Here is a 26,375-nt window from a genome sequence, read left to right on the forward strand (position 1 = left end):
AAACATTGACAGTCAACGCTTGGATGTGTCAGGGAACGCATTTAATAATCTGTGTATCTAGAAATTTATGTACTTTGTTTTTATCGGGGATTGTTTCATGTGCAACATTATCCAGTTTGAGCACGCCAGTTCATTTGATCAGTTTGAAAAAGTAGCTTGCTTAGACTTGACGTAATGTTTGTTTTCTAGAAAAAAGTGATGTTTTGGGTGATTTTTTTGTCTCGTTTGCAAACACTGGTTTTAAATGGTTGAGTGGAATAATATGAATGTCAATGGAATTGAGTTTTGAAGGAACAGGGACTCAGCCTTTCCTGTTCTTTGATTTCACACACACACATGTATATATATATATATATATATATATATATATATATATATATATATATATATATATATATATATATATATATATATATATATACACATATATATGTATATATAGAAAAATGAAGTTGGAAAAGTATACACCATATTACTAAGAAAGAGGCCTTAAATCTTAGTTTGGTTGTTTGCAAACGAGACAAAAATCATATAAAACATATATATTTTTCTAGAAAACAAAAATTACGTCAAGTCTAAGCTTAAATCTTAGTTTAATTGTTTCAAACTGATCAAATGAACTGCTACGTTTTCAGACTGATCAAATAATGTTGCACATGAAACAATCTGGTAAAATACAAAGTACACAAATTTCTAGATACACAGATTATTAAATGCGTTTCGTGATATGTGATATCAAGCGTTGACTGTCAATGTTTGAAACCCACATGCCTCACAAAACCTTTTAGAAGCATGTAACAACGTATGACCTCGAACATACAGTACTCAGTCCTAATCATCGACGGGAGTCTCAGATATTGATCTCGAAGAATTGCCAATTGTTCTCCCATCTACCACAATTCACATTTATAAACGCTGTATGTTTACGCCCGCTGTAGCCGTAACGTCCGCTAACTATACCAGCTATAATAATCAGTCAATACTCGAACAATGCAACAAGTATCATTACAAAACCAAACTAGTAACTTCGCCTTCTTAGTATATTTGTTGAAGGTCCACCTAAACGCCCTCATTCGGATTTCTTGGATAATTACTCGTATGTCTTCGTTCCTTCTTGAACACGGAATTTCAGCGGAATGCTTCAATGACATCAGACTCATTTCGTAAACTCGGTCATTCCAAGTTTTTAAATTAAGCCAGGAATTCATTTCTGTATATATATGTATATATATATATATTATATATATATATATATATATATATATTTATATATATATATATATATTTATATATATATATATATATATATATATATATATATATATATATATATATATATATATATATATATATATATATATAGTATAATGTAGGTTGTGTGTGGAATTCTGCAGAATCTTGGTGGAACGCATAACCTGTATGTGAGAAGCTGCCAGTCACTATGCCTGGACCAGATTTGACTCAATTCTAAGAACTCAGGTAACGTGATATTTAAAGATATTCTTTAAAGAATAATTTCCATTGGACGCAACGTATTGAAAGCCACAAAGATAGTTCGCCATTGTGAGTTGCAAAAAAAAAAAAAAAAAAAAAAAAAAAAATAGCATGCACCTGATCGTAATGGAACGTAATTTAGGTTAGTATTTTGGTCTAACACATTTTCTGTTAATTTTTTCTACATTTTTATTACGATGTCCCTTTCATCATGTAGTATGTGAATAAGATAGATGGCATTAACAGCGGGCTACAGAAATAGAGACAGATTTCATGTTATTATTAGCTACAATTAACCAGTCACCTTATATAGAATTGCGTCAAATGTTCAGATGTTCATCTGACTGTTGTTAGATGTTCAGGTGTTCATCTGACTGTTGTTAAATGTTCAGATGTTCAGATGACTGTTGCTAGATGTTCAGGTGTTCATCCGACTGTTGTTAAATGTTCAGGTGTTCATCTGACAGTTGTTAGCTGTTCAGGTGTTCATCTGACAGTTGTTAGATGTTCAGGTGTTCATCTGACAGTTGTTAGATGTTCAGGTGTTCATCTGACAGTTGTTAGATGTTCAGGTGTTCATCTGACCGTTGTTAGATGTTCAGGTGTTCATCTGACAGTTGTTAGATGTTCAGGTGTTCATCTGACAGTTGTTAGATGTTCAGGTGTTCATCTGACCGTTGTTAGATGTTCAGGTGTTCATCTGACAGTTGTTAGATGTTCAGGTGTTCATCTGACAGTTGTTAGATGTTCAGGTGTTCATCTGACTCGTTGGATGTTCAGACGTTCATCTGACTGTTGTTAAATGTTCAGATGTTCATCTGACTGTTGTTAAATGTTTAGATGTTCATCTGACTGTTGTTAAATGTTCAGATGTTCATCTGACTGTTGTTAAATGTTTAGATGTTCATCTGACTAATGTTAAATGTTCAGATGTTCATCTGACTGTTGTTAAATGTTCAGATGTTCATCTGACTGTTGTTAGATGTTCAGATGTTCATCTGACTGTTGTTAAATGTTCAGATGTACATCTGACTGTTGTTAAATGTTCAGATGTTCATCTGACTGTCGTTAAATGTTCAGATGTTCATCTGACTGTCGTTAAATGTTCAGATGTTCATCTGACTGTCGTTGAATGTTCATTAGTTCATTTGACTGTTGTTAAATGTTCATTAGTTCATCTGACTGTTGTTAAATGTTCATTAGTTCATCTGACTGTTTTTAAATATTTGTTCAGGTGTTCACCTGACTGTTCTTGAATGTTCAGATGTTCATCCGACTGTTGTTAAATGTTCAGATATTCATCTGACTGTTGTTAAATGTTCGGATGTTCATCTGACTGTTGTTAAATGTTCAGATGTTCATCTGACTGTTGTTAAATGTTCAGACGTTCATCTGACTGTTCTTAAATGTTCAGATGTTCATCTGAATGTCGCTCATCAAAGGTTGTTCAGTGAGGAACCTGTTACACCTTGAATAACGGCATTCATCGATCCAGATCGTTAAAAAAAAAAAAAAAAAAAAAAACCAGTTTCGTGGGGGACCGAGATGCCAGGACTGGCCGAAGGTGACCCACTGTGCCACCTTTCGGGCAGCTGCTGCCGAATCGGATCCAGCCATGCCCAGGGTGCAGTAGGGCTTGTAGGTATGGGCAGAGTGCGACAGAGAGGGTGGAGCTCGTTTTCAGACTTTGTTTGGCTGTCTTTTGTGGGAGTCAGTTCTCTCTCTCTCTCTCTCTCTCTCTCTCTCTCTCTCTCTCTCTCTCTCTCTCTCTCTCTCTCATTTTATAATGAATGGAGAAGTAGAAAATCGACTTATTCTCTCTCTCTCTCTCTCTCTCTCTCTCTCTCTCTCTCTCTCTCTCTCTCTCATTTTATAATGAACGGAGAAGAATAGAAACTTATTCTCTCTCTCTCTCTCTCTCTCTCTCTCTCTCTCTCTCTCTCTCTCTCTCTCTCTCTCTCATTTTATAATGGATCTCTCTATTCTCTCTCTCTCTCTCTCTCTCTCTCTCATCTACTCTCTCTCTCTCTCACACACACACACACACACTCATTTTATAATGAATGGAGAAGTGGAAAATCGAGTTGTTCTCTCTCTCTCTCTCTCTCTCTCTCTCTCTCTCTCTCTCTCTCTCTCTCTCTCTCTCTCTCACACACACATTCATTTTATGATGAATGGAGAAGTGGTAAAATCGACTTATTCTCTCTCTCTCTCTCTCTCTCTCTCTCTCTCTCTCTCTCTCTCTCTCTCTCTCTCTCACACACACACACACACACACACATATTATATATTAAATGGAGAAGTGGAAAATCGACTTATTCTCTCTCTCTCTCTCTCGCTCACACACACACACACACACACTCATTTTATAATGAATGGAGAAGTGGAAAATCGACTTATCTCTCTCTCTCTCTCTCTCTCTCTCTCTCTCTCTCTCTCTCTCTCTCTCTCTCTCTCTCTCTCATATCAGATTGATTCAATCCGTAGACACCCAAGACCTATTTTCAATTTCAAGCCACATTAGTCTGTCGACGCAATACATTCATTCCTTCTATTTTAGTTTTGTTCGTTCAAATTAGACTGTGAATACATGTGCATATGCTATAAAACGTCTATTTCCAGGAGATTTTTGCAAACTGCAAGCAACGATTCCATACCTGGAAAAGACGCATTGCTTGAAGTCACTTGTATTCTTTTTTAAAAGCAACTACGCCATCTTAGCATGAGCCCTGCCATGCCTTTTAATAATTGACATTATCTTGGGGTCAAGTTACATTTCATCTGATAATCAGCTTTTTGTCATAATCCAGGTATTAATCTGTGCATTATCTTTGCATGACCTCTACAGTATATACTATTTTGGTTAACTGACAGCTGATTTTGTGTGTTAACAGATCGTTATTTTTATCGTCGCTTTTCATTTTTTAAATTTGTTCTGAAAATCATTAACCTAGATTCACCTCGTGACGATACGCGTGAGTTAATTGAGTTCACCCGAGACTCCCCTGCCGCAGATAACTAGGTAACACCTGTTAGACATCGCCGTTGGGACGTGATGAGCCGCCCTGTTGCGACAAAGATTGGAAGCAGAACTTCTGATGACGATGTGAGGGTACTTACTACAGGGTGACGTGGAACAAGTTTGTATTTTGAAGCCAAATGGGGAATCAGGAAGGAAGATGTTTTACAGAGGTTCCTTCAGTGACCTCCCGTGTTCAACGCCTGTTAGACATCACCGCTGGGACGTGAACCTGTGTTCCCCACGCACACCTGTTGTATTGGGATGACTTCCTGCGGAAGAGGAAGAGTCTCATCTGGCTTGATATTGCATGGGGGGGAAGAGTACCTGTCGCGGTAATGTTTGCGTAATTGGGTGTTCGGGACCGTTGTAGTAAATCTCTATAGGCAACAGTTCTGCGGGATGTGTATATATCTATACTGTGTATATTTCTATATTGTTTTTAATTGTGCTACTCATCTTCACTTACATTTTTCTTACGTTGTATAATTGCATTTTTAGTCTTTTAAGACTTTGCAGTGATTTCGTTTTAAAGGATGTACAAATTCTTAGTTTTTAACATTGCTAACCTTTCCAAAATGGTTCGAAACCTAGCCAGGAAGTTTCTCTGAAGGTAGAGCGAATTCGATATTAACGGGTTATTTGAATCAATAAGAAAATAACTTGTTCATCTGCAATACACTAAGCCTCAGATATCGTACTGCGATTATGTAGTACAGAAGAGGATTAGTGTATAAGTTGATGTTTTGCCACTTCAGTACAACAAGGGTATAAGAGCAGTGAGCTCATTCCCTTTGCCCCTCAATGGCTAATCCAGACACCTGAGGTAATTGTCGCCAACTGTACCTGATTTGAAGGCGTGCCCAGCGGTAATGACCTTTGGATGCATTAATGAGGTTTGATACCCTTTAATCTTAGTTGTTGCTTGTGAAACAGAACTTTGTTATCTTTTATTCCATATGTAGTTTGCTTGACAATGCAGTTTCCTCGTGGCCTTACGCCATATATGTTTATATCACGTTCATATACCCATGGTAGAAGGTTTATGTGTGTGTGCGCGTGTGTGTAGTTATTCGACACCGGGAAGATATATTGAGCATTGGACTAAAACTAAAACTATGATTATGCAAAGCAGATCGTTCAGGCTGAACATTATTTGGGAGGAATGTCATAAAGGGAAGGAAATCATAAAAAAAAAAGTACCGTCACCACTAGCCTGCTCGACAAAGAGATGGCCATGCAGATGACACCACTTTATAACGGACGTGACGTAGTTTTTTTTTTTTATTAAACAGATCTTTTTAATGTTCGCTCGTACCGCATACGGAGGCATATTTAGTACGGTTTTTCGTAGCGTATAAATCTAACACATGACGCTGAGAGAGAGAGAGAGAGAGAGAGAGAGAGAGAGAGAGAGAGAGAGAGAGAGAGAGAGAGGGAGGTGGCCAAGGCACTCTATTCCTAATTATATGGTGAGATACATTTTGAAGCAGTACTGATCACGCATGTCTTCCTCTCTCTCTCTCTCTCTCTCTCTCTCTCTCTCTCTTCCCTCAAGTCCAACTCACAGCAGTCGAATAACAGCCAAGAACTTATTTCAACTGCGCAAGTCAACAGAGGTGTGTTGAATTCTTTGGGAAACGAGCTCATATTGTTGCAGACCTTGCCAGGCTCGTGGATCGAACTTGTGTCATTTGGTTGAGAGCAGAGATTGGTACAATTACGGCACGAGGACCTGAGAGAGAGAGAGAGAGAGAGAGAGAGAGAGAGAGAGAGAGAGAGAGAGAGAGAGAGTGTCAGCTCATGCAAAAGGTGTGGGCTGATGATTGAATAAGGGGGAGAGAGAGAGAGAGAGAGAGAGAGAGAGAGAGAGAGAGAGAAAGAGAGAGAGAGAGGATTGACTCCAGGAACATCCGCCCACACTTTCAATCATCTCTCCACACAACTAGTTCTGCCACATCAGTCATTCACTGCTTGCTGATTCGACTGCTGGAGTCTCTCTCTCTCTCTCTCTCTCTCTCTCTCTCTCTCTCTCTCTCTCTCTCTCTCTCTCTCTCTCTCAAAATACCGTGGGCTATGTGAGTAAATGTTTCTCTGGAAAATGTCAGACTAATTTAAAATAGGCAAGAGGCAGTCTTTAAGATCTCTCTCTCTCTCTCTCTCTCTCTCTCTCTCTCTCTCTCTCTCTCTCTCTCTCTCAAAATACCGTGTGCTATGTGAAGAAACTTTTCTCTGTAGAATGTCATAGTGATTTGTGAACAAGCAAGAGGTAGCTTGCAAGTCTCTCTCTCTCTCTCTCTCTCTCTCTCTCTCTCTCTCTCTCTCTCTCTCTCTCTCTCTCTCTCTCTCTCTCTCTCAGTCGTTCTGGGTCTCAGCCAACGCAACAACAACAAATGCAGGCCCTTCTGGCCTTATGATGGCTGGGTGCTCGTTTTTTGTCACTTTGCTGCATTTGCTAACCTTTTCACTGTCCTTGAAGTGTATATATATATATATGTGTGTGTGTGTGTGTGTGTGTGTGTGTGTGTGTAAAAAAATATTTCGGCTTTATGCCTTTTCTTCCGACCGTGGGCCACCTTCGTGGCTTCCCGTCAATCACTTTCACTGAGGTCACCCGTCTCTGCATTGACCAGACCCATCATTGTCTAAATTCGCCGCTCGGTGGAGTATGGTACGTGTAGAGGTGTGTTTCTGTGTGTGTATGTGTATGTGCGCGTGTCTGTGTGTATCCTTAGCATCGCTAATTGATTATTGTGTAATATATGTATGTATATATATATTGTATAAAATTATTTTTTATTAATGACCCCCTTAGAGGGGTAAATGCCGTCAGTGCACCCCACGTGGAGCACTGTAGTCATTGCTTAAGGGTCTTTCCAGCGTCCCTTCGGCCCCTGGCTGCAACCCCCTCATTTCTTTTACTGTACCTCCGTTCATATTCTCCATCTTCCATCTGACTTTCAGCTCTAAAAATTGTTTCCTAGTGCAACTGCGAGGTTTTCCTCCTGTTACACACATAAAACCTTACTGTCAATTTCCTTTACATTGCTGAATGACCTCATAGGTCCGAGCGCCTGGCCTTTGGCCTAAATTCTCTATTCTGTATTAGTTATTTGTTGCAAAATATTAGGGAGCATAAAGTGGCAATTGTGAATAGGTAATGGCAACTTATCATTTATGTTTGCATATGCTTATTTTTTGTGTGTGTGCGTGTAATAGGTATTTATGAAACTGTATCTTTATGATGAGATGTTTCGGTGGCCTGGGTTTCAGCTATCGACTTGTATTCTCAATTATAAATGTGTATGTCATTTATTTTGATTTTGAATGAACAAAGACAAAATTTTGGGTGTTGGAGCAGTGCTGACAATCTTTGCGTCCGTGGCAAGTTGGATACTTTGGAGAACTGCCCACAATTCCTACCATTGCAGTAATAATAATAATAATAATGAAAGAGACATGATTCAGTAGCAAAAGCCCTCCACTGGAGCCTGTGCAAGAAACGCCAGCTTGCTTGCAGTAATAAGTGGTACGAACACCAGCATGAGGGAGTGATAGAAAACGACCAGGCAAAGATCCTCTGGGACTGTGGTTTCAGAACAGATAGGGTGATACGTGCCAATAGACCAGACGTGACGCTGATTGACAAAATCAAGAAGAAAGTATCACTCATTGATGTCGCAGGACCATGGGACACCAGAATGGATGAGAAAGAAAGAGAGAAAATTGATCAGTATCAAGACCTGAAAATCGAAATAAGAAGGATAATGGGATATGCCAGTGGAAATTGTACCCATAATCATAGGAACACTAGGCACGATCCCAAGATCCCTGAAGAGGAATCTGGGAGAACTAGATGCCGAAGTAGCTCCAGGACTCATGCAAAAGAGTGTGCTACTAGAAACAGCGCACATAGTGAGAAAAGTGATGGACTCCTAAGGAGGCAGGATGCAACCCAGAACCCCACACTATGAAAACCACCCAGTCGAATAGGATGACTATGATAGAAAAATAAAATAATAATAATAATTAGACACCATTTCAGCATATGTTGTAAACGCTTGAAAGTCGTTGTTAGAAATGAAATGATATTGGTATTTCACTGGAGAATGGGGTACCAGCTCCGTTGGCCAAAACTTTCTTTAATTTTATTTTTATAAGTGCTTGCATTTGAGTCCTACTTTTAAAATAAGCTCTTAGAATGCCGAGACTGGGAAACTTTTGAAAGAAAAACCTGTGAGTTTTAATGCAACATGAAGCTTTTTTTACAAGCTAAGGAAAATCAGTGTTCATGCTAGACAGATTTTCGTTTTATAATCAATCGTATAACGCAAGAATTTTTCCTTGTTACTTACATTAAGGCGTGTGTTTCCGGTGCCGGCAGGAAGTTTTTTTTTTTTTTTGTTTAAACGTCCTTTTATTCTTTATTTTATGTTATAAACCATCATTTTCCTTCGGTATAATCTTGCTTCTTGCTAACTTAACACTCGAATCTGTCAGGAGATAAAATTAGTAATCCTCTGATAGTTATATTAAGGAATGTATTTAACTCAAGACAGCAAAACTTAAATCATTGGTACAGTAGTCTCTCTCTCTCTCTCTCTCTCTCTCTCTCTCTCTCTCTCTCTCTCTCTCTCTCTCTCTCTCTTTATTCTCTTATTCGTTATCCCGTTTCTGTTGATCTTTCGTGATCTTCCCCATTTCCGATCCGGAATTTCCTAATTCTCTTCCGGTGCGCGCGCCGATAAAGTTCGTTTGATTGATGTGTGCTTTAAGGTGCATTCGCTTTTTTTTTGTGCTGTCTGCCAAACAGCCTCGGCCGTGCTCCTCTCTCTCTCTCTCTCTCTCTCTCTCTCTCTCTCTCTCTCTCTCTCTCTTCTTCTTTTTATTGTTTGATCTACGTGTTAAAATGCATTACATCTGTCAGACAGCATTCAGAGCGCTAGAGAGCCCTCTCTCTCTCTCTCTCTCTCTCTCTCTCTCTCTCTCTCTCTCTCTCTCTCTCTCTCTCTCTCTCACCTTTTGATGAACCGGTGTTATTATTTTTTAATTATATATGCTCTTTGATTTCTGCTGTAGATAGGATTTGCTCAGCGCTTTCTTTTCGTCTTGCTCTGTGAGTCCACACAGGTTACGGCTGTTTGTTATTCCGTGTACTACAAACGTGTTGCCGTGTGATTAATGGGATGATGTTTTAATATATATATATATATATATATATATATATATATATATATATATATATATATATATATATATATTATATATATATATTATATATATATATATATATATATATATATATAATATTTATTATTATATATATATAAATATATATATATATTTATTATATATATATATATATATATATATATATATATATATATATATATATATATATATATATATATATACTAATTAATTGAAAGCAAATTAATGAATCTTTTTAAACTGCCACCTTTGGCCTTTTAGTTATTTGTTATTGTTGACCTTTATATTTTTAATGCATTTTTCGTCAAGAGCAAACGGCAAACTATTTTGTTCATATTTGAATTCGTGATTTAACGTTAGAACGTTTAAAGCGATTATCACGATTCATCGTTATGCCTAACTTCTATATTTTGAATTCTGAATTTGATCGTACGTAGTCGCCATGTCTTCAATTCTATAACATTTCCTTTCTTTTTCTTTCTCCCTCTAGCAATAAATAGATAGATAGATAGATAGATAGAGACACAAATGAATGCTTTACAACCCGATTGCTCAGGATTCGCGTAAAAGACGTGTCTCCAAATTTAACCTTATACCCAGGAATTGCCGGCGACCTTAAATTCAAGAACCACCCTGAAAGTCTATTTAGAGGTCGTATAAAAAAGTCTTTTCGGTCCTGGTCCTTATTTGCGAGGCTTTTGGGTGTTTGTAAGTAGCCCAGTCGTCTTCGTAAAACCTCCCCTTACCTAGACCTAGGCACCGATGCGTCGTCCTTGATGCTTCCACAGCCTCACGTGACTTGCTTGGGATATGATTTTGTTTCTCTCTCTCTCTCTCTCTCTCTCTCTCTCTCTCTCTCTCTCTCTCTCTCTCTCTCTCTCTTCGTATGTTTCTCTTTTACTGTTTGTGCGTGTGTGTGTGTAAAGTCATACAGCATTCGAGAATAAGACTTGGTGGAATATCTCTTTTAATATGCTAGTCATCACGACTTCCAGATGAGATTTAAGTTGCGAAAGGTACAGGTATCGGACCGAAGTAAGATGATTTTAATAACCAGAATTGAGACATCGAAAATAACGGCAGATTGGTCTAGTTTTGTCGTGATATATACTGAGCATAACATATACCGTTTCTGAGAGTTGTAGGTGGAAGTGTTTATGTAGGTATTTTTAAATCCTGGATTGAAGTTGAGTGGACTGATCTATAGTGTTCTTGCTTGCAAGCCAAAGAACCAAGGAAGTGAATCATGTGCGTGACAGTTTATAACAACTGTGGGGGCCATAAAAAGTGTTGACGTGTGTTTGGTTATTTTAAACGTATTTTCAAAACCTTGAGAATCGCGATATGAAATAAATTTTCAAAAGATTTAACATTTTTCACATGGGATTTCCTTGTAATATTTTAATATGCTTACATCAGATCTCTCTAGCCCTGTTGGGTAAGTTCTAGTGCGTTCAGATCACAAACTCAGCAATAAAAATCCAGTTTATTCACCTTTGTTGATCTATACAATGAATAAGATACCTGGACGTTATCGACTGTTGCGGGATATGGAAGTGAGGGGGAGAGAGAGAGAGAGAGAGAGAGAGAGAGAGTATGATCGGTAACCAATCAAAATGTAAACCATCGTACAATTGCAAAGGAGAGGGCCTCGACGAGGTAAACCTCACCTCACTGGATGAGGTATTTCATCCAATACCGTCGTGATATGGCTATCTCTCTCTCTCTCTCTCTCTCTCTCTCTCTCTCTCTCTCTCTCTCTCTCTCTCTCTCTCATTTAATGATTTCTTTGTAGATACGTAAAAGTCTCTCTCTCTCTCTCTCTCTCTCTCTCTCTCTCTCTCTCTCTCTCTCTCTCTCTCTCTCTCTCTCTCCCTTGCCTCATAAGACCTGTTTCTTGTTTTCTCTCTCTCCCTCCCTCTCTCTCTCTCTAAGATGCATCCCAGACCATCCAAGATAGGAAGATGTCAAAATATACCGGAAGATGCATTAGCAATTCTCTGGTAGACATCAGAGGTGCCTCACACTGAGGGACCTCCTGGGGCAACCCGAACGAACTGTAAGGTCTGTAAGTTCTTAATGATTTCTTTGTAGATACGTAAAAGTCTCTTACAAAGCTTTCTCTCTCTCTCTCTCTCTCTCTCTCTCTCTCTCTCTCTCTCTCTCTCTCTCTCTCTCTCTCCAAACATTACACGGAGAACTGTGTGTCCGGTCGGGCAGTTACCAGAAAACATTGGAAATCACCAAGCCAGCTGCCAATTGGAGACAAATCAGAATACCTGATGATAACTTGCCAAAGACGTGAGGAGAATGGCTTCCTGAGGGCAACTCCACCACATGCATTTTGAGATGAATCTCCTCATTCATTTTCAGCCGAGACGCTGGCGACTCGACGACGATAAAGCCCGAGATGGCATAAGGCCAAGTTACTCAAACTTCGGCAGCTACATTCGCCGCAATGTGGGATCCACTTCGTGATTCTGGTTGGTGATTTCCGAGACTCTGGGAGAGAGTGGAATTTATGGATGGTATCTTCAGATTTGTCCAGAAAAAGGGAAAATAAAACGGAAGTCTCGCAGAATTATGGCTTTGCTTTTATTTACCGATAGTGTTTTGATTCTCTTTTGTTTTATTGGTTCGGTCTTTCTTCCTTCCTTACTCCCATCCTTAATTCCATCCTTACTTCCATCCCGCAACAGTCGATAACGTCCAGGTGTTGTGTTCATTGTATAGATCAACAGAGGTTTATATAATGGATTTTTTATTGTTGAGTTTGTGATCTGAACCCATTAGAACTTACGCAACAAGTCTAGAGAGAGAGAGAGAGAGAGAGAGAGAGAGAGAGAGAGAGAGAGAGATAAATGATCCAGTAAAACGACACAGTTCCCGGTTGGATTACACTGCTTCTTTTCTTCTCGTGGATTCTCTCTCTCTCTCTCTCTCTCTCTCTCTCTCTCACGAAGGAGAGACTCTGGTTTCTTCAGTAACGTGAGGAAACCGTTTCGTGTAACCGTAAACTGCGTCCAATCTTGCTTTTCAGGTTTGATGTAACTGATTGTTTTTCTTTTTCTTTTTTTTTTATTTGCTTTCATAGGTGGCGTTCATTGCAAGGAACTCATTTTATTTTGTGTTTCTATTATGCGGTTAAGGAAGCATTTTATGTCTTTTTTTTTTACGTGCTCAGATCCTTTGATGTTGGTAAGAGCTTTTTCCCCTTTCATTGCAAAACCGCCTAAGTATTGCACAGTATTTATCTGACCAGATTCATCAAGATCTTGTTTCATAATGCTTACACGTTTATCAAGTCGTGGCCTCGGTAGCCAGCCAGTATTATAACTATATATTCTGTATCTTCTAACGTGAATAGATGTATATTTTGGGGGAACTAAGAGCATTTGGGTTATCAAAGGTGCCACATTTCGTTGCCATACGCCCGGGTGGTTGATCTTGTGAGACCTTGTAACCAGTATTTTCAAAGCTTGGGCTCGGCTATATTCCGCCTATCGTAGGGTATCACAAACTTGTGTTTGTGTTCACTTACGTGAAGACGAGCTTGGACATACTCTCATATTATAAAATGTATTTTGAGTTTTCTTTGTAATTATTAAAAAAATCAGTTATATGTTAATGGAAGTTTGTGATCATAGCATTCAGTATAACCTACAGTCGTAGAATTTCGGGATTATGTGTGGTTAGTAAAACTTCTGATACCTACCTTCGGAGATGGTGCATGTACGGCCACGCAAAATAATAATTCATTTATTTAAGTTGCGTTTCAAGTGCACCAACACCTAAACACTCATCTCCAGAAATGTGCACGCCAAACATTTAATATTTTTTATATATAATTTCCTTTCTGATCCTTTACTTCTTCAGGAGCGGTAACCTTCAAATCTATTATCGCCACCTCTCCATAATTCCGTTCTCTCTCTCGATATCAAATCCCCGACTTTAATCGGCCGATTGAGTCGTAACACGCAGGACTTCCTGTTGCCGTAACTAAACCTGAACAAATAACTAATCTTAGTTTTCTTAGTTTCGGGGCGTTGAGGAAGCGTTCGACCACAGAGGGGGAAAAGTGGTATTGTGTAACCTTCAAGTGATGCTCCTCCGCCAATGTTCCTCATCTTTGCTTCTTTTGTACGTTTGAATTTATATATATATATATATATTTATATATATATATATATATATATATATATATATATATATATATATATATATATGTGTGTGTGTGTGTGTGTGTGTGTGTGTGTGTGTGTGTGTGTGTGTGTGTGTGTGTGTGGTAGCTTCTGCTGAGGATTGTGGCAGGGACAACCTGAGTGATTTTCTTTGGATTGCCTGTGTTAAGGAAGGAAAGTCCTAATAGATAGATAATGTACCTTTGTAATGTACCTTTCTAACGTCCTAATAGATAGATAATGTACCTTTGTCTCTCTTTCTCTCTCTCTCTCTCTCTCTCTCTCTCTCTCTCTCTCTCTCGGAACGTCCTAATAGATAGATAATGTACCTTTGTAATTTCTCTCTCTCTCTCTCTCTCTCTCTCTCTCTCATTCACCATCAGAATATTCTGTTCCCGTCACTTATCTCTGAGTTTCCAAATGATTTTAATGCCATGCATGTCGTTATGTTTGCATTTATGTATAAAATGAAATTCGTATCTTTAAAAAAAAAGTGTCGTTTTAACCAAATTCATTTTCCTTCTTTCAGGTTTGTTTAATAGATGAGTTAGCGAGCGTAGCCCAATTGGAGACGAGGACGTTGAAGTGAGTATAGTATGCCACAGTGTTCAACATGTTTATGAAATTGTTTTTTGTAACCTTTCGAGGTTGTACTTCGGGGTTGTACTTGAACTCGACCTTTGGAGGCTTGAGGGGATTTCAACAAGCATGACTTTTTGGGGAATTGGTAATAGGGCATCGCATGAAAAGGGTTGTGGCGTGTCATCTGAGTTCTGTAGAGGTTCTTGGTTCAGGTTTGTTATGTGTCATGTTTAAGGGTTGTGAAGTGTCGTCTTTAAGGATTGTGATGTGTCATGTTTAAGGGTTGTAAAGTGTCGTCTTTGGGTTGTGATGTGTCGTGTGTAAGGGTTGTAAAGTGTCATCTTTAAGGGTTGTGATGTGTCATGTTTAAGGGATGTGTCATCTTTGGGTTGTGATGTTTGAGGGTTGTAAAGTGTCGTCTTTGGGTTGTGATGTGTCATGTTTAAGGGTTGTAAAGTGTCATCTTTAAGGGTTGTGATGTGTCATGTTTAAGGGATGTAAAGTGTCATCTTTAAGGGTTGTGATGTGTCATGTTTAAGGGATGTAAAGTGTCATCTTTAGGGGCTGTGGTTTGTTTAAGGGATGTGTGTCATGTTTATGGGATGTAAGGGATGTAAAGTGTCAACTTTAAGGGTTGTGATGTGTCATGTTTAAGGGATGTAAAGTGTCATCTTTAAGGGTTGTGATGTGTCATGTGTAAGGGTTGTAGTCTAGAAGAGAATAACATTATTTTGTTAAATTGTCAGTTTCCATAACATCTCTTGTTACCACACGCGACCCTGGACTCTGAAATAAAAAAAAAATAAAGAAGAAACGACCAAAGCAAAATCACTTTGAACAGTGACAGAGCTTCAGTGAACGCGGCTGTGCGCTCAAAGGAACGCGCCCGAGTGCGCGGAGCATGTAGCATATATATTTAATTAAGAAGGTTACGTGCGTAAGGGTGCGTTCTTTACTTCCTCATGAAGTCGTTCCACTCAGACAGGACCACTCCATCTGTCGTGGAGCGAAGAAAGGTTTTTTGGGGGGGTAAATCTGCTTCCGGAAAGTGGAGGTTTTATGTTTTAGTTTCTGTTTATTTCTGTACTTCCGTTCATATTCTCTTACATCTTACTTTGTACCATTTCCAAACGATTGATTCATAGTGCAACTGCTTTGAGGTTTTCCCCCTGCTACACATTTCAGATCTTCGGACTGTCAAACACCGTTTCAGCGCTGAATGACCTCCTAGGACCCAGCGCGTGACCTTTGGGCTGAATTCTGTAATAATCCAAGCTCTGGAACTCTTATGAATAGGAATCTCGTGATTAAATAAAAAAAAATATAGCGGAGTCTTCCCTAATATTCTGGAATATGTTGGCCTCGGGAGGCAACTGAAAATGAACCTTAGGAATGAATTCGTATGCAAGTTGATCGTTCACGCCAGCGTTGAACCTGGGCCAAGCAAGGGCAGCAGTCCAGCGTGAACCCAGTAAGCTTTCAAGAAGTAAGGTTTATTCCTCAGGGTTCGAAATGAGCTGTGCCTCTTCGTCTTCGAGAGAGCTTTGGCCCCTCAAGCTTCGAAGTCAGCTTGACCACTCAAGCTACGAAAAAGAGCTCTACTTCTCGTGCTTAGAGATAAGATAAAAATCCCTCAAGCTTCGAAAAAAGCTTTACTTTATGCTTCAGCTTTACCATTCAAGCTTCGAAATAATCTTTACCCTCTCAGGCTTCGAAATAAGCTTTATCCTTAAAGCTTCGTTACCACTCAAGCTACGAAAAAAGCTCTACCTCTCGTGCTTAGAAATAAGATAAAAATCCCTCAAGCTTCTGAAAAAAAGCTTTACATCTCGTGCTTAGACATAAGCTCAATTCCAAAAGCTTCGAAATAAACTTTGTCTCCCCTGCTTAGAAATAAGCTAAATCCACCAAGCCTCAAATAAGCTTTACCCCCATGCTTCGAAATCAGCTTTACCTCACAATCTACGAAAACAATTTTACCTACTGAAGCTTCGAAATCAGCTTTACCCACTCAAGCTGCGAAACAAACTCTATACCTCCTTCAAGCTTCCTGACAACACCATCGTCTACCCACGATGCCTTCGATTAAAGCATATCAATTCCTTTAGGAATGCAGATGTGTATTGCGTGCAAGCATGACTGCAGCCAAGCCACACAAGAAAACGCTTCCTCTATGACAACGTAAGACTACGCATGCGCGACTTTTGATGGTCAGTTGAATGTTCCATCAAAGGAAGGTTTCGCCTGGTGAAGCCTTTTGTGATATTCGGGTCAAGATCAGAGTATGTGTGGGATGGCTGTGAGGAGTTTATTTCTTGCTTGTTTGATCAGTGTCTGTTCGCGTGAACAGAAATGTCTCGGATGTTGAACGTGTGAAGGGTTGTAAAAGGGTAGTTTAGGAACAAATGTGTTTTGAATGTTGGTCTTTACTGAATCTGTATACGAACTGATAGCTAACTAAACTAACTTATTTCAAAATTATATATATATATATATATATATATATATATATATATATATATATATATATATATATATATATATATATATATATATATATATATATATATATATATATATATATATATATATATATATATAGATATATAGAGAGAGAGAGAGAGAGAGAGAGAGAGAGAGAGAGAGAGAGAGAGAGAGAGAGAGAAACTGCTATGTAATGGATTAAGATGTAATACTGAGCAAGTAGACATTAACTTTCAGCAGTTAATGTCTCGAATGTTCGTGAGTGCGCTTGCACGCATTTGCTGTGCATGTGCATGCGTGCATCAATTCTTCCCGTTGATTGACATCTTGCCCGAGACATGCATTAATTCAGGCTGTGGTGTGTGTAGTGAGTCATCTTCCCTTTGTGCTTGATAGAGTATTAATAGTGTGATAAGTCAGGGTCATGTGCTTGTTTTTATACTTTCTTTACTGAATGATATCGTTAGATTCGTGTCTGTAATCATGTGTGTGTGTATGTGTGTGTGTGTGTGTGTGTGTGTGTCTTGAGAGAGAGAGAGAGAGAGAGAGAGAGAGAGAGAGAGAGAGAGAAGGGTGAGTTGGTTGGAAATTATATATATATATATATTTTTTCCTGAATTTGTAGCCCAGTTGACTTTATCTATCCCGGTTACGTTAGTTTTATCACAGATTAGTAATAAAAATAATTGTTTTTCCCAGTTTTTGAGTTTGATAATTATGGTCCTCCCCTAATTATTTTGTATAAGCAAAATAAACTGTTTTTGACCAATGTTAGTTTTTAATTTCTTCGTTTATACAACTCTCATTATTGTTGTGATTGTTGACTGATAATTCATAAAATAGTAGTTTTTTCATGAAGCCTTGTTTGTTTTGAAATTGTTAAATCCACTTAAATTATTATTATTATTATTATTATTATTATTATTATTATTATTATTATTATTATTATTATTATTATTATTATTATTATTATTATTACCAGTGTACCCCATACCGTCAGAAATGACTGTGATATAAGAAGAGAAACGGTAAGTACTTACCTAAAAGACGATATGTACCATCCAAAAATTTATCCTTGGCTCGAGAACGGCAAGTTTTTTATTCGTTGAGTATCGTTGGCACACATTGAAAAAACAAACGCATGATAAATACACATTGCTCTTTACACAGCTTTTTATACATGGATACACATCGTTTTTCATTCAAGTGGATTAATACGATTTTATGACTGATAACCATTGCCTAGCAATATGCGTAGGAAGTCTTACCTTGACGCATGAGCTGTCAATTGTGTGGTTGCAAAAGTTACCATAAATAGATTCACTGCAGTCGTAACTGGCAGATGTTTTCACTGACATATTGTTGAAACGTGCTTTGTACTCAGGTGGTGTCGTTCGAGTGAAATTACGTTATTAAAGTGATTCTGCTTTTTGAGACTTCGTAGCGTGGGTGGCCGCTGCATTTTTTCCAATGGGGGGGGCAAATCTTGATATATACATGGATAGTTTCTGGTATCAAGCAGACAAATACTTTTGGCACTTTGGGCTAGCAGGTTCATTCTAAAAACAGTATCTGCGCCTCCATTTCTTTAATGAATAAAGAAATTATGTATATATATATATACAGTATATATATACATATATATAAATTTTTTCCGGGATTTCAGAGTCGATTGTGACCTGAAATAGGAAAGCTCTCTCTCTCTCTCTCTCTCTCTCTCTCTCTCTCTCTCTCTCTCTCTCTCTCTCATAGTCTTGCCTAGATTTTGATTGACAGCAAGACTTTAACCATTAGGCAAGATTTGATGTGAAAACTTGGTCTACCAAACAGTTTCTTCTCGTTTTCACACAATTTAATTATTGGTATCTTTAATTGTTTTCTGAATAAAACGCACAACACCTCATTAATTAATAAATAAGAAAGTTGAAATCGAGGCTGAGAGGTTTGCTAACGTCATGTGTACATAGGATTGCGTCAAATCTTCACACACACACACACACACACACACACACACACACACACACACACAGATGCCATCTATATGAACATCTCGAGTTTTATGCTTAATTCTTCGCTCGTGATTGTTAATGGCTATTCACTTGACTCATAACATCCTTTTTCTGTATTTTGGCTTAGTGTTCAGTTATGTTCTTTCTTAACAAAGTAATACATTTTATCGGAAAGTACCAGACGTTGATATCCATATCTACAATCATTATCGTAGGTCACTGTCCGCAGTAACTGTGTTTGTCATCATACGTTTATATCTTGATGTCTGTGAATAATAAAATAATATTACTGATACTTTTCTTTGTGCAGTTCGTGTTTTCCAGCCACTTAATCTGGTCTTTGTAATCAATACTTCCCTTTATTTCAGAAATGTTTATATCAGAAAAACTTTTGGGTGAAATTGGATGATCAGTCTTTCATCAACACCTTCACAATTCTTTTGCAAGAGCCTACGTCACTAATTCTCATCCTCAGGGTTATCAAATACGTAATTTTGGGTCACTGATTGCGATTGTCAATGAGTGACTTTGTTTTCCTGAAGGAGTGTTGAAAGTTCCATGGAAAAATGGCTTATAAAATACATTAATTTGGGTCACTGCAATTGCGATTTTCATTGAAGTGGTTTTGTTTTCCTGAAGGAGTGTTAAAAGTTCCAGGGAAAATGGGTTATAAAATACATCATTTTGGGTCACTGCGATTGCGATTATCATTGAACCGGTTTTGTTTTCCTGAAGGAGTGTTGAAAGTTCCAGGGAAAAAGGCGTTATGAAATACATCATTTTGAGTCACTGCGATTGCGATTTTCAATGAAGTGCCTTTGTTTTCCTGAAGAAGCGTTAAAAGTTCCAGGACAAAATGGAGTAAGGGTCGGATCTCTGAGATTTGGCAGCAAGAGCAATGAGGTCTCCAAAATTTGGCAGGAGAGGGGAAGGAACAGTCACTGGGGTGTGCAGTCCGGGATTACAAATTTGCAAGTATAAGGATTCTAGGAGCAAGAGGGTGTACATGACTTACTGAGGAAGAAACAGACCTGTTTCCTTTGCCTAGTTTCTATTTATTTATTTAGTTTTGCTTTTGAGTTTATGTCAAATATACATTTCTTATATCTGATGTCTATGCCAGTGTTCGGTGTGACTTTTCAAAGGAGGGTTCAGATGTTGAGTTTTGTTCTTATTGTAAATGTACATTTATGTATGCCACGGGACATTGCTTTTTCTCTCTCTCTCTCTCTCTCTCTCTCTCTCTCTCTCTCTGGTTAGAGTTTCGTGGGCCGCGGCTCATACAGCATTATACCGAGATCACCGAAAGATAGATCCATGCTGTAGCTGCTGTACAGAGAACTCGGTTGCGCCGAGGAAACTTTGGCGCATTTTTTACTTGTTTTTTTCAAGATGAAAATGTATAATTGTATTTTAGAAATTATCTTTATTTCGTTTTTTTAGTTTTATGGGCTATTACTAATGTGTATATATATATATATATATATATATATATATATATATATATATATATATATATATATATATATATATATATATATATATATTTATATATATATATACATATGTATATACGCATTTGCACTTAGCATTCTCAGTGTAATGGGACGTTTCTAGCATTTAATACCTTTAATGGGTAATTTCTCTGTCGAAGGTCGTTTTAAAGTTATGGGTTTTAGAGGAATACAGTGCTCTCTCTCTCTCTCTCTCTCTCTCTCTCTCTCTCTCTCTCTCTCTCTCTCGAACAGGAAAAGAAAAATATAGAAGGGCTGTAGAAAAAAAATTGAATGCTTAGAGTATCTGCCCTTAGACATGAATGCTTAATGCTTCGCTAAATTTTATGTTATAAAAGTTTTTGAAATAACTCATTCTCTCTCTCTCTCTCTCTCTCTCTCTCTCTCTCTCTCTCTCTCTCTCTCTCTCTCATTTATTCACAAGTGGCATTCAAGATGTGCTAGAATTGCGTCTACAAAGAATGAAAGTTTGAAAACTTGAAGTCAGAAGTTGCAATAAAGATAAAGAAGGCGAGAAAAGATAACAAGGAGTGAAAACTTCTGCGGAAGTTTTGTCGTCAACTTCGTTCGATAACTTCCTGAAAAATCGTCAAGGAATATTCGCCAAGTGATTCGTCCATGTTTGGTCATGTACATAGGCTGTGCGTTCGCTTACAAGCATGTTCGGTTTGCAAATTACATGCGCAATGAATACATACATACACATATATATTATGTATATATATATGTATATATATATATATATATATATATATATATATATATATATATATATATATATATACAGTATATGTGTAATGTGTGTGTGTGTTTGTATATATAGACGTAATCAGCACACAATCACATGTTGAACAAAATATAAATTTCCGATTCACATCGGGATCGAACCCAGGCCTTTCAATTGAAATGCAAGGGCGCTGCCAAGTGAACCTATCAAGTCAACTTTGTGTGTGTGTGTGTGTGTGTGTGTGTATGTAAGGTTTCATTCAGTCTGTAATTTAATGTATCGTTGTGGAGTATTTTTTATTTGCATTATTTTTATTTTTTTTATTTTTACAAATATTCTCCATTTACTACAAAAAATCAACAGATAATGTTTTCGTCTGATGTTCATAATTTCATATTTTCTGCACGAGATTCCGTATACCTCTCTCAACAGTATAGCGTTATCGACAAGCCTCTCTCTCTCTCTCTCTCTCTCTCTCTCTCTCTCTCTCTCTCTCTCTCTCTCTCTCTCTCTCTCTCTCGGTAGGATGAGATTACTGTGGGCGGAAATGATTTGAAATCCAACGCCCTGACAGTCCCATCCCCTATTTCTGTAGGTTCAGTCGGATGCCAAACGGAGTTTGGAATTAAACCGCAAGGAAATTAGCGGTTGAGTTTCATATTTTCGTAATTAAAAGAGAGAGAGAGAGAGAGAGAGAGAGAGAGAGAGAGTTTCTATTTTGCATAATATTTCCTTGGCCTCTGTTGCTCTGATTCTGGACGGCCGCAACTTTGGCGAAATTGTTAGGAACTTTTCATGCCTGTAACAGATTTACAAAATTGTAAATGCCCCGTATGCCATATTAACATTCTCCTATATCATGAACAGTTTCCGAGCCAGGTTCACTAATACAGAATTGTTAGCCACGGGGGAAATTTAAACACCAAAGTCCGATCATTAGCTATATTTGGATAAACCACTCGTTTACACTAGACTAAACACTGCACGTAAGAGCTATGCCATGAGTGTTTGATTTGATTTCAGTAAGTCACGTTTTATTTACAGTTGCTTAAGTACTGGTGCTTGAATGAATGGTGTTACGATCTTAATATACCTTTTTAGATATATTATTGCTTGTGGGTATAGTATGTGGCAAAAGTAACCAATGTAGTAAGTGGCAAAAGTAACCAATATAGTATGTTGCAAAAGTAACCAATATAGTATGTGGAAAAAGTAGCCAGTATAGTATGTGGCAAAAGTAACCAATATAGTATGTGGCAAAAGTAACCAATATGGTATGTGGCAAAAGTAACCAATATAGTATGTGGCAAAAGTAACCAATAAAGTATGTGGCAAAAGTAACCAATAAAGTATGTGGCAAAAGTAACCAATAAAGTATGTGGCAAAAGTAACCAATACAGTATGTGGCAAAAGTAACAAATATACTATGTGGCAGAAGCGAAGTATTTAGTAATATTTTAATCTATTAGAAGTATGATTAATCATAGATAGCATCATTATATAAATGCGTGGAAGTGTTGCCCTTGAAGAAAGGAAAGAGCCAATTAGTTATAGAATTAGTTTTTGTGTGTGACAATTTGAGCACCTTTTTGGGGGTGGGGAGAGCATTGAAAAAAAATAAAAAATAAAAAATCTTACTTGTGACACTATCTTTTCAAGTAACAAACTTCGCGCACAGGCTACAGGCTTTTACATTTGAAGTTTTCATATTTTGACTTATTTTACAGTAATAAAGCAATTAGTATTTATCCTCTTGTTGATAGCACCATTTAATGAGAAGTTACTGTTGGCTTGCCTTTAGTAGCTATTGAATTTGGCTTGCAAAAGTGCCCGTTGTGTTTTCAGGCTAAATTATGAACTCCACAGTTGTGATCTGTCGTTGTTGTTCGTGTTCAATTGGAAGTCGGTTTCATAATCATTTCCTCTTATTATTACGTCATACTGTGAGCATTGCTTCTGCTACAGGACGGCATTTTTTTCCCCGTCAGGGAAAGAATTGTGTTTGGATTGTTTATTGTAAATCCGGTTAGATAAAAAAAAAATTGTTTCCATACTTCAGTCGATAGAGAACACTCAGAATCGATGGAAGAATCGATCGAATGGCATCGATTTTAATGCTGTTTCTGAGGATTCGTAAGTGATCTCGGCTCTTTCGTGTATTCTGTATTTTAAAGAGGTCTCTGTTCTTCGGTCACTTAATTGTATTATATTTTGGTTTCAATCTTCAGTTCTTATATTCTAAAATGGCCTCAGTTTTACAGCCGCTGATAAGTATTCTGGAACGATCTCAGCTCTTCATTGTTCTGAGTATTCTAAAATGGTCTCTTTTCATCAGTCTAAGTATTCTGAAGTGTTCTTATTTCTTCAATCGGCTACAAATATTCCAAAGTACTCCGAAACACGATTGGAAAGAGATGACGTAAAATGAAAAGAAGTCAGTTGGGTATTTTTTGATAAATATAAATATTGTTAGCATTTGTTGCCATCAGAAATTATGTTTCATTAATATACTGCTGGAAGGTACGATCATTTAACTAAAGTGATATCAAAACAGGAACACACCTGGGGCGTAAAATTTCTATTCATATTTTATTATGGCAATAAACCATTTCCCAAGTACCACCTGTGGAAAATCTTTTTTTGTCATAGGTAACAATAAGCTATTTCAAATGGAGCTTTTCAGATTTACTCTCGAAAGTATAATGATGACGCTATATATTGAGGCAAATACGTAGTTCAGAAATTTATTTCTATTCCACATGTAATTGTGTGTCGATGTTTCTATCACAATTCACGCAGAAACGATCATTCGAATGAAATGCTGTCAGTTGGGTCACTGCTGAGTCGAGAAGTTGGCGAAAACACGCTGGTATGCGAGCAGTTAGCCTGCCCGGGTAATTCCTTGGGTGAAGTTGCTCTCAGGTTCCAATTCTTTTATGACTCGTGTGGCCTGGTTGGCAGCCCTCTGGTCTTTCACTTGCAGGAGCTGGGTTCGATCCTGATGTGAGTCAGAAATTTATATATTTATATATAGTTAGTCTGTCTATAAAGGTAGAATTTCGAGACCAAGGTCACTCCTCACAGCTGCGCTCGATCTCGATAACAGCTGATCCATCTAAAGCATAACGAAACATATAAATCAAAACTGATTCTGCCATTTGGGTGAATCATCACAGAAATAAGATGAGTAACTCTCACCTTCATCGTGAATCACATAAGTGTCAGAGAAGCGAATGGACAATCGAAACCCATTATCGTTTAGTGTTGAAATCTCTCTCTTCCTCAGCTACCATTAGAGCAAGTGTGAAAGTTAAGAGTGTTTTAGGCCGAGCCATCGCTTCGAGAGCAGACTCCGATGACGGATGTAATCCCATTAGAAAAGCTAGGTTATTATTATTATTGTTATTATTGTTAGTATTATTATTATTATTATTGGTGATTTAGTTAGGAAAGTTTTGCTATTATTATTATTAAAGTTATTGGTACTTCAGCTATTATTATTATTATTATTATTATTATTATTATTATTATTATTATTATTAATTCAGTTAGGAAAGTTTTGTTATTATTATTATTATTATTATTATTATTATTATTATTATTATTATTATTTTATTATTTATAATTCAGGTGGGAAAGTTTTGTTATTATCATTATTAATGTTATTGGTACTTCAAATAGGAAAGCTTTGCTATTATTATTATTATTATTATTATTATTATTATTATTATTATTATTATTATTATGTTGCTCACTAAAAAACCATTTTATGTCACGTGATTCGTATGAACTGTACATAGATGATACAGGTACCATACCTAAAAAAAAAAAAAAGTATAAAAAATTCGAAAAGTTATAGAAACTGCAAACAATTTCTTCTCGGTTATACCAAACCTTCTTCCCATGATATAACTTCTAAATCTTTCCACCGTGTCTGGTCCAGAAAAAGGACCATAGATTGGCCGTCCACGGGCGATTACTTGAAGCCAAACCTAACTGGTAATGTTCCCTTGAGTTGGGTGCACTCCTGAGTCATACTGTAATCGTGTAATTCGTTCTTGTGTCATCAGAGCGATTTCTCGCCATGTGACTGCTCGTTTTTTGTAGTGCAGTAGCCACTGCGATTGGCAATGTTGATTATCGGGTTCGTGTGGACTCGAAGTGTCCTCTGAACTTGTTTGTTCAGCTTTGAATGGCATTGCTGACATTGCAGACTTGAATTATTCGTAGATTGGTGTGTAAGTGAGAGAGAGAGAGAGAGAGAGAGAGAGAGAGAGAGAGATTGGACTCTTTTCATTCAGATTACCATTCTTTTTTCATTTTGTGTAAATTTAAAAATGAAATTATTTAATTTAGAGAGAGAGAGAGAGAGAGAGAGAGAGAGAGAGAGAGAGAGAGAAGGCCGGTAGCAGTAACCCTTTCTCACTTCAGATTACCATTCTTTTTAAATTTAGTGTAAATTTAAAAATGAAAATAATTGATTTAGGATGAGAGAGAGAGAGAGAGAGAGAGAGAGAGAGAGAGAGAGAGAGAGAGAGAGAGAGAGAGAGAGAAAGGCCAGTAGCAGTAACCCTTTCTCACTTCAGATTACCATTCTTTTTAAATTTAGTGTAAAATTTGAAAATGAAAATAATTGATTTAGGATGAGAGAGAGAGAGAGAGATTGCTTTTAAAAATTTAGTGTAAATTTGAAAATGAAAATAATTGATTTAGAGAGAGAGAGTCTATCTGATGGAATTTAATAAAATTTTGAGACTGATAAATCCCACACCTTTATCTGGGTCTTAATGGGCGAGTGCAATCCCTTGATAACTTTTATGCAAATCTATATATGAGTCAAGGCTTTTATCCAGTTATATAAAATTAGATATTATGTTAATTTAATCAACAGGAAATTCGTAGAAGTTATCCTTCAAAATAAAATTGAACTTAGACTCTCTCTCTCTCTCTCTCTCTCTCTCTCTCTCTCTCTCTCTCTCTCTCTCTCTCTCTCTCTTTCTCAGTATGTTAATTTAATCAACAGGAAATTCATAAAAGTTATCCTTCAAAATAAAAAATTTAGACTCTTAGACTCTCTCTCTCTCTCTCTCTCTCTCTCTCTCTCTCTCTCTCTCTCTCTCTCATCTCTCATTTGTTGTTCTGTTACACGTAATC

The 26,375-nt window shown here is 37.4% G+C and overlaps 2 protein-coding genes across 2 annotated transcripts in view; both read left to right on the forward strand.

Annotated features, from left to right (window-relative positions):
- LOC136827878 (uncharacterized) overlaps positions 1–26,375 on the forward strand; it is a 162,453-nt gene that overhangs the window by 63,238 nt on the left and 72,840 nt on the right.
- Positions 1,895–2,967, forward strand: LOC136851784 (uncharacterized protein in mobD 3'region-like). The gene is made up of 2 exons (XM_067126098.1): positions 1,895–2,261; positions 2,729–2,967. Exons 1-2 carry the CDS (start codon positions 1,895–1,897, stop codon positions 2,965–2,967), a joined length of 606 nt encoding a protein of 201 aa, XP_066982199.1.

This window comes from Macrobrachium rosenbergii, chromosome 3, assembly GCF_040412425.1.
Source record: "Macrobrachium rosenbergii isolate ZJJX-2024 chromosome 3, ASM4041242v1, whole genome shotgun sequence".
In the NCBI taxonomy this organism is placed as follows: Eukaryota; Metazoa; Arthropoda; class Malacostraca; order Decapoda; family Palaemonidae; genus Macrobrachium; species Macrobrachium rosenbergii.

Coding starts and splice junctions, on each gene's coding strand:
- LOC136851784 (XM_067126098.1), top strand. CDS start 1,895: ATGACTGTTGCTAGATGTTCAGGTGTTCATCCGACTGTTGTTAAATGT. Junction 2,262..2,728: donor TTCAGGTGTTCATCTGACTC/GTTGGATGTTCA, acceptor ATATTTGTTCAG/GTGTTCACCTGACTGTTCTT.